The following is an 11,255-nucleotide window of genomic DNA, read 5'->3' as shown; positions in this document are numbered from 1 at the left end:
TTAGTCAAATCATCTTCTGCTAACAAGTAAGACAAGTTTCAGTTCTTAGTTTCGGTTGCTTAGTGCCTTTGAGTTAAAGATTGTGATACCAGTGGGTAGTTTTCCATCTTTATAGATGTCGCCAACTTTAAAAATACCTGCTGTTGCCTTCCTTTATCAATAACTAGACTTATAATTGGACTGAAAAGTAGTTTTACACATTGGACTGATAACTTTAGCAGCAAGGTTTCATTTTTTGCCAAATTACAACTATAAACTTTAAATATTTTAGTTGTCTCATTTAAAACGATTACACTGACGTTAAAAATGTAGAGTTGAATATTTCTACATGAGAGCAACATTATGAAATACTTAAAAAAGATTTTTGCTATGATTACATGTCCAGCTTGTGACGGCCATTTCTCTTTACATGCTCTGTTGCCAATGTTGCAGTTTTAAAACTAAGACCAGTAAAAACGTTAAATTAGCTAAGCTAAAAGGAAAACTGATTCACAAACTGCTTGTTAGAAAGGTGATTTTTTTATTTCAGTTTTTATACATGGTGTGTTCTAGTCCTGTACAGTCTGATAAAATAGATCTATTTAGGACTAATTTAATATTAAGGCAATACATTTTTTTTTTCACAATATTTTATGTTGACTTTGTATTTTCTCCTGCAGATGAGACAAAGTTTGGTTTGAGGAGCATTACTTGGTGATTAAAATTATTACGCCAGATTATAAAACATTCAACTAAGCTAGACAGCAGTTTATAACTCATAAATACAGTTGATTTTATACTAGAGACAACTTTCTGTAAAATCTCTGGTTACAGTTTGCATTTTACTCTAGAAAAACGGTTTTATAAAAACAAAATAAAAACTGGACGGTTCTGCGGTGAGGCTGGTTTCCACCCACCGTTGTGTGTTCGCGTCGCGTCCCGGTCTAAGCCGAGCCGTCTTTGGTTTGCCGGATGTCTGCGACGCTCTCTGGGACTCTGGCCACCAGGCCCTCTAGAGACTTGGTCAGGCAGATCTGGCAACCCAGACGAGATCTGAGGCAGAGCAATAAATACACAATATTCAAATTCAGCTGGTAGAACAGCAGCTTCCACATGTCACCAAACAACAACAACTAGCTTTGGAGCAGGATTTACACCCAGTTCCTGTTTTCTTTGTCCAAAATTTCTCATTTTCTCACAATGGAAAATGTAAAAAAGGTAAAATTATGTTTATTCAGAAACTTTTACTGAAATGTTTCACCCTACTAAACTTGACTAAATATAGGAAACAGTTTAAAAGAATCTGGTTATTATTACTGGAAAGAAAAAACCCAAGAAAAATTTAAATTAGATGCTTTTCTCTTAAAAAATGTACGTTGTCGATTTTGCAAACGTGCAAAATCTACAATGTCTTAGGGCCATAGTACAAAATTTTTTTTTTTAAATTTTGTACAACTGAGAAACTTACTAAACTAAAAAATTTGACATTTTTTCCTACATTTGTGAATTCAACTATGAGGTTTTTTTTGGCAGAAATTTACAACTTTTTAATCAAATTTAACTACTTTATTTGCTTGATTTACTAAATTAGACAAAGTCCATTTCAAATCCGCACTTTTCTACTTCTATGGAGTGAATTCTTCTATAATAACTCATATTTAATACAGAGAAACGTCTGTAAAATAGACCAAAAACATCCATAATAAATATTTAAATTTGTGCTTTCAACACCAAATATGGATTTCTGAACTCTTCTTGATTTAAAACATTAATATTGTTGTTTCTAAACTTGTTTGAGGTCTGAAAGCACTGCATCCGTTTTGTGATTTTTCTGCAAATAAAAACAAAATTTTTGCTTTGAATTTCAGAGACATGTCAGTAATTTATAGAAAAAAAGAACAATGTTCATTTTGTTCAAACATAAACCTGTAAAAAGTAAAATCAAAGAAAATGATCATTTTGTTTCTTAATTTCTTCCAGAGCCGACGGTGAAGTTGATCCACTATTTTATCCACAGCAGAAATATAATTGATTTTTTTGTTAAAATGTGTTTTATAAAGTGATGAAATAAAACATTCCCGTTACGTCTCTTGTGCTTCCTTACGTCTCGGTCAGGCCGTAAGCCAAGTCCAGCATGTCCATCTCCTCGTCTGTGACCGGCCCCAGCTTCTTGTACACCTCTTCGTTGAAGATCAGGTGACACGTGGAGCAGGCCAGGGTTCCCTCACACGCTCCTGAAACCCAGAGAGCAGCTCCTTCATCCCGCCGTCTGCTCGCCGCAGTGACATCATCAATATTCATCTGTGGTGTTTTCCTACCAAACCCGTCAAAGTCCAGGTCTTCGTTGATGACGACGTCCAGCAGAGAGTCGCCAGGCGAGGCCTTCACTGTGATCTTCTCCCCGTCCCGGTTGATGAAGTGGACCGTCACCTTGCTGTCCGACCTGAAAATTTCACATAATTATCTAAACACATCATACCAAACGATTTTTTATTTTACTCAAATATTTTCAACAATTTCCTACATTAACTAAGCTGGAGCCAAACAATAAAGTATGGAACTCTGCTGAAGCTTAATTAATAAACAAACCTAATCAGGGTTTATTATGGTGCAAAAACACTAGAAAGACAAAAATGAGACGGAAAAAAAACATGGGAAAACTCCTAAATCTACATTTCTGTTTGTGTGGATACAAACAAATACTAAGGAGACAGCTAACAATTATCATATTTTTTTAAATAACTTCCACAATCTTTAGATTTTTTTTTACACAATATTAGAAATACAATAAAATATGTAAACAAAAAAAATAATTCAATTTGTTTTTAAAGTCAGATAATTTACATTTTAGTCCCTAAAATGTGATAATTCTGTACAGTAGCTAAGAGTGCCGTCTACTAATCTGTTTAATTTTTATTTTATTTATTAATAACTGTATAGCAAATGGTCCTTAATATGAGATTTTACATAATTTGAACAAGGTGAAGCGAAAACTGCCATTTGTTTACATTTGTTCTCCATCTTAAATGCAAAATATGTATATTTATTCATACAGTTTAGATTTAATTACTACTCTGTTGTTTTTTCATCAAGTTACCGCTTTTAGCATCTGTATAAGTTAATTAGTCGATTACTAATTAATCTATTATTGAACTAATCGTCAATCGGCTCTAAAACTTCATCAAAACAAACAAATCCTTTAGACACAGACTTGGACAAAGCCTGCATTCACAAGCATGTTGCACCAAACATGCAGTTTCTTCTGCAACCAGCAAAGTGCAGCAAGGAAATTACCCAAATATTATCCTTGAACCATTTTGGACAAAGCTATGAGGTCAAGAAAAAGTAAAAGGACTGAAGCCAACCAAGGAAAACAGCCGGCTTCCATCAAATCACTGCAAAGAGGAGCGCTTCTGAGAAACACCAGCTGAGCAACAAGCCCCAATTAGTATAACTGCATTAAAATAATTAAGCAGAGGATCTGAACGACTGACGTGTGAACAGGACCAGAAACAGGCAGGAGACTCTCCATACAGTTTGTTTCTTTCACATTTGATTGCTGAGAAATTTACATTCTCTCCTCATCAGCATGAATCTTCTCCATTTGGCTGAATTTAGATTTTAGCTAAATGCAAAAAAATCCAAACATTTTAGCCGACAGCCAGTTTTTGCCATCATTTCAGCTCAATATTTAAATACTCTTCTAAATTGGCAGAGTTCACATTTTCATATTTGTACATCAATACAATAACTTTTCTTTAGTTTAGAAAATTAATCTGCAACAATAGCTCACTTTTTAAGTTAGCCAGCACAAAAATTACACAAAATCTGAACTTGTATTCAATTTAATAAATTACCTTAGAAAAATTAACATGCTTTGCAAAATTATTTTCCTTGACACTTTCCACACACTTCTGCTAGTGTGGGGGAAAATCTGTTGCAGTTTAACCTGGCAGTATGCCGTTAAGACAAAACACAGGGCAAAGCTGATCCGGCGGCCTGCCTGTCAGACACTGAGAAGAGCAAATTAACCTGCGAACGTGCACTACGCTACCGAGATCTGCTTAGCGAAACAGGCTCTTTTTAACGTAAAAAACTGTTTATAAATGACATTATGCCTCTTTCTCCAAAATCCGCACAGTTTGACTACATTTTAAGCGAACATTTCTGAGATTTTAGTTGACCACTAACCTGTAAAAATAAAGAAAAAGAGCAGCGGCAATGAACACATCGTGTAGCATTTATCGTCCATTTTGGGTCTGACGTAAAGACGCAATATGGACTTTTTTTTTTTTTTTTTTTTACGCAATATGGACTTTCACAAAGGTTCCGTAGGAGTAATGATGGCATTCATCGTTTTTTTTTTCCTCCGAGCATTTAAAATAAGGTGTAAAATCTATCAGAAATAATAGACAATTACGACAATTTTGCTACTCAAAAAAGTGGTCACACAATTATTTTACAATTTTTATATTACAATTATGTCGATGTGCGTCTGTCCCTATCAAATAAACTTAATAATAATAATAATAATAATAATAATAATAATAATAATAAATCGCTACAATAGTTCAAATGCAGACTTAGTTTGGATATTTTGGACGAATTTAAACTTGTGCATTTATTTGTTGCTTTAATGTTTTTGATATTGTTTCATAATTTAAGTTTAGAAAAACAAGGTTTTAACGGTAGCATCCTAGAGACTATTTTCTCCTCCTATCCTTTTAGTAAAGTGAATTTAAAATCCGTTAAGTGATCCCATTTGTGAACGAGTGATGCCCTCAGATGCCTCTGCACCTTTAAACTCAATGACTTGCTCCAAGTCTCAAGACCAGGGAGAACCCCGACTAATCGGCTTAAAAACAGAAACCCTGGTCATAAGTCTGCAGCCAGCTTTGCCCTGCACTGCGTGACCTTTACGGGCCAAACATGTGCAACTGAGTGAAATGTTCAACTTTGGACAGCAGAATGGATTCCTTGACATGTTATCCGCAGGATGGTCACAACTGGACATTCTGATCTGACGTGTGTCAGTGCGGCCTGCTGGGGAAAGCCAAACCTTCACCCTGAGCGCCTTCTCGCCTCTCGTTATACAATTAAACTCGCTGTTTGTCCCTGAGGAGTTCAGCTGTGGACACAGCCTTCACATGAGCGCAAACCTGGATCAGTGCAGCCTTGTGGCAGACGGAGGCTTTCTGATGACACCTCCAATCAACTAAAATCCAAACTATTTGCTGTTTCAGTGTGTAGACTCAGCATCTTCACTTATCAACTAAAACTGTTTTTAGAGTCCATTTTTTCCTGCACTGCAGGTTTCAGGACGCCATTTTGGATTTCCACTAAAGTGCCATTTTATTTTTACAACTTTTTCTTGATACTTTAAAAGATTACAAGTTAAATTTACCAGCAGGTTTTTAATCTTGTTGCGCTGAAACGATTAATTGTTTGTTGAAACAATCGTCAACTAATTTACTTATTGATTAATTGCATATGGACTCAAAAAAGGTAATTTTCTGAAAGACCAACATACTCCAGGGCAGAAATAAAGCCAAAATTGAAAAAATACATATAGCATTTAAGATAAAGGAAAGAAACAGTTTACCTTTTGCTATCCAATTTGAATGTATTTTTTTTAACTGCAGATGCATCTTTAGTTACAAATTTTTGTTACAAGCATTTTTGTTTTATCATTATAAAAAGGAATTGATTTGTCTATTTGCATATTTTAATGTATTTCACATATTGTATTAAAAAGGCTTAAGTGGCTAGAAGAAAAATCTAACTTTACTTCATTCCCAACAAACTGCTGCCGACATGAGACACAGTAGCGGCAGGATCATCCTGTGGGTCTTCACCGTGAAAATTTGAGGAATTTGTCTGGAATGCTGTTGGAAACTTTTGGTGGTTTTGAAAAGGCGACTTTTTCAAACTTTACACGCCTAAAAAAACACCAGTCAAGCTCTGACAAGTCTTCATAAGTGCCCTACCTGACGTCACACACACATTAAATGTTTCATACGAAACCAGCAGAGTTTTGTAACATAATTCACTCAATGTTTTGTATTCAAATTAAGCTGAATCAAACAGCAACTTCATCCACACCTTACAATAGAGATTAATGAGTCTACAGCAAAGATACAGGAACATCTCCTCCGTTTTTCTGATAACAAATGTCACTCTAAACGGCTCACGTCGTTCCCGTTAGTCAATAATTACGTGAATAACTCACCTGAGTGGCTGTGTTCCAATGGTGAAGCTCCGCTCCGCCGGCTGCCAGGCTCCCCGCGGCACCGCCGAGCTCCTCCGCGAATATTCCCGTAAACTAACCTGAGCGAGCCGCCTCGCCGCCGTGACTAAAGCCATTGGAAAAGAAGACAGGAGGCTATAAAATAAAGTGTTAAATATGCGAGTAGCGGCAGGTTCAGAGTCTGCTGTCCGGCGACCGACTACCAAATGAGACCTCAAACTTTGGTGTGGACAGAAGCTAGGCTAGCAGCCGGGCTAGCTTGTTTTAGCAGCGAGAAGTCACTCTGTCACTGTCGTCTTCATTGCGTAACATGTAACATATGGCCGCTGCTGGCTGTATCTGGCTCAAAATCAGTTAGCTGATTAACTTGCCACCCAACAATGCCTGGGTTAGCGGTAAGCAGACGCTATCTACTACAATCACACAGTGCTCTGGGTTAGCAGTCAATTTTCATTTGCTAAAGGTTTCCGTAGCTAGTTCCCCTTCAAAAAACAACAGAGAAATAGTACCGGCCGTCACCATCGCTGCCATATTGTGACGGGCACTATTTTTAAAAACGCCTTGGAATTGCGGTTCTTGCATGTGGGGTTGTAGTTGATTTGCAATAAATTATATAATGAAGTTGTAATTTGTCGGTGACTAACACCAAAGTCTTAATATTTATCCATCGCCTCTTTACTAACTCATTTGCCTATTATTTGGTCATTATCCAAATTTATGCCAAAACTTCCACCGGTTATTTTATTATTTATTATTGTCACATTATATTCACATTTTTCTGTCACCCTAGCAGTCTGTTTGAAAATACACCCACATTAAATTCACAATCATTTGGCAGGACCGGATCGCTAAAAATGATAGAACAAAAGCAATTCCCTTTAAATGTACTATATAAGTATTTTTGCTTTCCAAAGTTATAGCAGGAGATATTTGGCATGGTTTTGCTATAATTTGTTGAATACGGAGCAAAATTTTATTGAATACAGTACAGTGAAACAAAGATTATTTGAATAATTTGAAGGATACAAGAGTGGAAGTGCCACTTCAAAAAAGAAAAATAATCTGAAAAAGTATTATTCTGGCATTTAGCAAAATCTAAATATTTGCGTAATCCCAACTGACCTTCAACATGAAGGGCAAAGTCACATTATGCATCCATATATGATTTTTGCACAAATGCTCTAAAATTTTGACCTGAAATTATAATTTATAATACAAAATAATATTTTGCACATGACAATTACAGATATACTATAAATACTACTTCTTTCTACATAAATAACATATCCACAATAGTTGGATTTATTTCAGAGAGCTTGCCACTCACAATATGGCGGACCTAAGAAACTTAAACTTTTCCATGTCTGTTAAAAACTGACTAAAAGCTTTAACAACAAATATTGCGGCCTTAGTCTATTTGCTGCGATAATTGCAGGCTTTCAAAATGAAACAAAATAGCAAACACATGCATACAAACTAGTTTGGGTTTAATTAAATAATTCATTTTATTTCATTTTAATTTTGAAAGCAAGATCGGGCTGTTTCCTGTTGATCTTTGATAACTTTATCCTGCCTACAGATAACCATCAACGCCTTTTTACTCACATGCACACATTTTGCAATCCGGGGTTTAGATAATATTTAACAATGTCACGAACTAACGTGTCAAATGGGACTGACATTATTCATCAGTGCAAGCATGTTGCCAGGTTTTCAAGTATTTAAACAGCTGGGAAGCATCTTTGGGAACAGACAAACCAGAAAGTTAAGTCGAGCCAAACGTCCTATTTAACGGCCCCTCCCTTTCGTCTGCCAGCCAATGGGATTTGCTTATGGGGCGCAAACACAGACGTCACACCTTATAGGTAACCTTGAACTTTTGAACGTTTGAAATGAGGACTTGACTTGTTATTGGCATCTGCGCCAACCAGGAGAGAGTTAAATGTCAGGGAATTTATCAATGGCTACCGCTTAATTGATTAAAATCATTCATTGTATGATTTGTAATTCAACTTAATGTAAATACAGGAAACTGAGCATGAGCATAATAAGGATAAGAATGCAAAAATGTTCATAACCCTTATACTTATTGTCATTTTGCAAACCCCAGACTTTTAAAGCTGCAGTCTGTAACTCATTTTCATTTTGGATGCTCTTAAAGGGCCGGTATTGCCAGAATATACTGATAAAACCAATTAAACTGCTAAAATATCATTAAACAGTTGTTCCTCCAAGATTTTGTGATTGTTTCAGTGGTTTTTTGTAATCAAAATAACAGATTTTGTGGTGTCAATTTATAAATGTTTGTAAATAATTTTTAGGATATGTTTTTATTGCTTGCCGTATCGATTACATACTATAACTAATCAAGTAATCAAGTAAGGCTGAGACCAATTTTGTGAAAATTTTCAGTAAAATTGGGGAACAAATGGAGATTTGTTGATTTTGTGAGAATTTTGCAGATTTGTGAAAAAAGGGACTTACTGTATTGTCGAGAGGGCCACATAAAAAGCTCTGACAGGCCAGATATGGCCCCTGGACCTCGAGTTTGACACATGAGTTTCAAATAATATGTAAAAAATTGACATTTTGTTTAAAAAAAAAACTTACATACTTTAATGTATGTTGCTGGAATTTTATAATAAATAAAAACTAAACTCCATTTTTATAAGCTCAGTTGTATTTCTGAGATTTTATCACCTTGATTCATTTGAATCATGAAAAAAGTAGAATCGGATACCTTTGACACCTCATTCCTACAACATGATGCTACAATAATCAAATTTCACTTTGCGAACACTGTGTTCAGCATTATGTTTACCCCAAAACATGTTTTGCAGCAACTTATTGTTTATTTCAGGTCATAAACGCTGTGTAGCTGTCCAGGTAATTGATTCTCACACCTGAGCTCTGGATTTCTGCAGTTCCTCCAGTTACCATATGCATCTAGCTGATTAATGCTGTTTTTGTATAGCATGTCTTAGGACATTGTTTTACAGCCTGATCCTGCTTTGAACCTCTTCTTATCTCTGACTTGTTTATAACCTTTATTGATAACGTTTGCTCTTGAACAAACGTCAGAAGAGCTGGATTTACACTGACATGAAACCACACTCTATTACCAATTAACAACTTTTTCACTAAATTGTTAATTGGGATTATATTTAAATGATAAATCTGTTAAATCTAAATAATCTAAATAATCTAAAGTGTACTCTGCTGCTGTTTTCTGTAATTTCATGCTGCGACCCAGTTTGCAAATATTGATTGAGCTTACATGAACCGGTGTGCCATTCAACTTTCCCACCTTTCAAAGACAAAAAAATATATATATGTTTCCAGCATGACCGTCTGCTGTAAGGGGAAAACTTGACTTTATCTTGGCTCCGTTTACTGCGTAATCACCTTTATCAGGTTATGAGGTTAAAAGTAAAGTCCAACAAATATCAGTAAGCTTCAATCACACTGGTTTTAATCAGTAATCCTATGTACTGTAATAATAAAAGGAATTTATGACAATGACTAGGACATTATAAAAGCCAACCTTTTTTTTCGCTGGGTGCTCACAGTTCACCACTTCAGCCTCAGGTAAGCGCAGGATCGTTACAGAGAGCAAATGGTGATCAATAAGCTGATTAATGGTGATAAAATTTGTTTATCAATTAAGACAGGGAACTGAGCCTTAAAAGTTACTGTTTCTTTTACAGGATGTTAAAGTTTGCGTTGCTGTTCCTGACCCTGTCAGGTAAGAGCTTCATTTCTCACCGTAGCTATTTTTATTTTTTTTAATTTAACACCAGTTTACTGTACATTTATTCAACATAGTGGGTCAAATTGGTAATCTTTTTAAATAATTCAAGATAACTTTACTTTTCTATTAATTTACCTCAGTATTGTGACTTATTGCCATGCCAACATGACTGTGGCAAAGAAATGGCTGAACTTTGACCATTATTGATTTATTATAGATTACATAAATGACGCATTAATATCAGGAAGGTACAGTTGCAAGTTACTGATGTAACAGCTGGTAAAAGTCTCATTTTAATGTCAAATTATTAAGAGCTTTGTTAAAATAATCAGGCATTCATCCGAATGTTCCCGTCTATAACCCACTATAGGTCTCCAAGCTCGTCCAATCGCTGCTCCTGGACAGCGAACTTTTTCGTCTGACCGTCTCCCAGATGGCTTTAGACGGAGTGTTGAACACGCCAGCATCCTTGAACGTGTTCCTGATGGATTCAGACAAGGAACGGAGCCGTCCAGGAAGTTTCTTGTTGACCTGAACACTGGACTTGTGAAGGAACACATCAGTGAGATGGAAAGGAGAGTTGGTGGGTACAGATACATCAAATCCTACCAAAAATGTATATATGTGATGGACCAGCCTATTCATAATGCAGCTATAACAGATCCCTTTAAGTATGTTAAAACATTACTAGTCTTCAATGTTTTCAGAATTGCTTAAAAAAAACTTTACATTAGCAATGCCTTCTTTTTTCAGTCCCTGTCGATGTTCCAGCCCAGAGAAGAGGAGCAGGTTGGGTTCGAGTGGAGAAACGCTCAATTGTTGATGTTCCTGAAACTCTTAGACAAGAAACTAAGTCCAGAATGTCCATCCCAGTTGGTTTTAGACAGGGAACCGAGCCAAAGATGTCCATCCCAGTTGGTTTTAGACAGGGAACCGAGCCAAAGATGTCAATCCCAGTTGCCTTCAGACAGGGAACCGAGCCAAAGATGTCAATCCCAGTTGCCTTCAGACAAGGAACCGAGCCAAAGATGTCCATCCCAAATGACTTTAGACAGGGTACCGAACCAGAAATGTCCAACCTAATTGAGCAAAGAAAGGAAGCTCAGCAAAATATGCAGCGTGCAGTTGCTTTCAGACTGGAAACTGAACCAAAAATGTCCATCCCAGTTGCCTTCAGACAGGAAACCGAGCCAAAGTTGTCCATCCCAGTTGCCTTCAGACAAGGAACCGAGCCAAAGTTGTCCATCCCAGTTGCCTTCAGACAAGGAACCGAGCCAA

The 11,255-nt window shown here is 36.3% G+C and overlaps 2 protein-coding genes across 3 annotated transcripts in view; one reads left to right on the top strand and one right to left on the bottom strand.

The window, feature by feature from the left end:
• Positions 1 to 497: 497 nt before the first annotated feature.
• Positions 498 to 6,752, bottom strand: LOC103476398 (adrenodoxin, mitochondrial). Of its 2 annotated transcripts, none has more exons than XM_008428718.2 (4): positions 6,209 to 6,752; positions 2,298 to 2,422; positions 2,084 to 2,213; positions 498 to 1,032 (listed from the first exon to the last, which is right to left on the bottom strand). In XM_008428718.2, exons 1-4 carry the CDS (start codon positions 6,340 to 6,342, stop codon positions 924 to 926), a joined length of 498 nt encoding a protein of 165 aa, XP_008426940.1. In that variant the 5' UTR covers positions 6,343 to 6,752; the 3' UTR covers positions 498 to 923. The 2 variants fall into 2 exon arrangements, with proteins under 2 accessions (XP_008426940.1, XP_008426947.1); XM_008428725.1 differs by lacking the exon at positions 6,209 to 6,752 and adding an exon at positions 4,171 to 4,243.
• A 3,050-nt stretch (positions 6,753 to 9,802) lies between these two features.
• The window catches only part of LOC103476412 (uncharacterized), a 6,016-nt gene continuing 4,563 nt past the window's right edge, over positions 9,803 to 11,255 (top strand). Inside the window, exons 1-4 of the mRNA XM_008428734.2 lie at positions 9,803 to 9,814; positions 9,934 to 9,971; positions 10,348 to 10,560; positions 10,731 to 11,242. Coding sequence (XP_008426956.1) covers positions 9,935 to 9,971; positions 10,348 to 10,560; positions 10,731 to 11,242 — 762 coding nt within the window. The 5' untranslated portion in view covers positions 9,803 to 9,814; position 9,934. The remainder of the gene's footprint in view (positions 9,815 to 9,933; positions 9,972 to 10,347; positions 10,561 to 10,730; positions 11,243 to 11,255) is intronic.

This window comes from Poecilia reticulata, linkage group LG2 (genome assembly GCF_000633615.1).
Source record: "Poecilia reticulata strain Guanapo linkage group LG2, Guppy_female_1.0+MT, whole genome shotgun sequence".
Classification (NCBI taxonomy): Eukaryota; Metazoa; Chordata; class Actinopteri; order Cyprinodontiformes; family Poeciliidae; genus Poecilia; species Poecilia reticulata.
This window is presented reverse-complemented; position numbering and strand designations above follow the sequence as displayed.

Excerpts from the sequence above, each read along its gene's own strand:
- LOC103476398 (XM_008428718.2), bottom strand. The coding sequence starts at position 6,342 with ATGGCTTTAGTCACGGCGGCGAGGCGGCTCGCTCAGGTTAGTTTACGG. Across the intron at positions 2,423-6,208 it reads ATTGGAACACAGCCACTCAG|GTCGGACAGCAAGGTGACGG; the intron begins GTGAGTTATTCA and ends TGAAATTTTCAG. Across the intron at positions 2,214-2,297 it reads CCTGGACTTTGACGGGTTTG|GAGCGTGTGAGGGAACCCTG; the intron begins GTAGGAAAACAC and ends TCTGGGTTTCAG.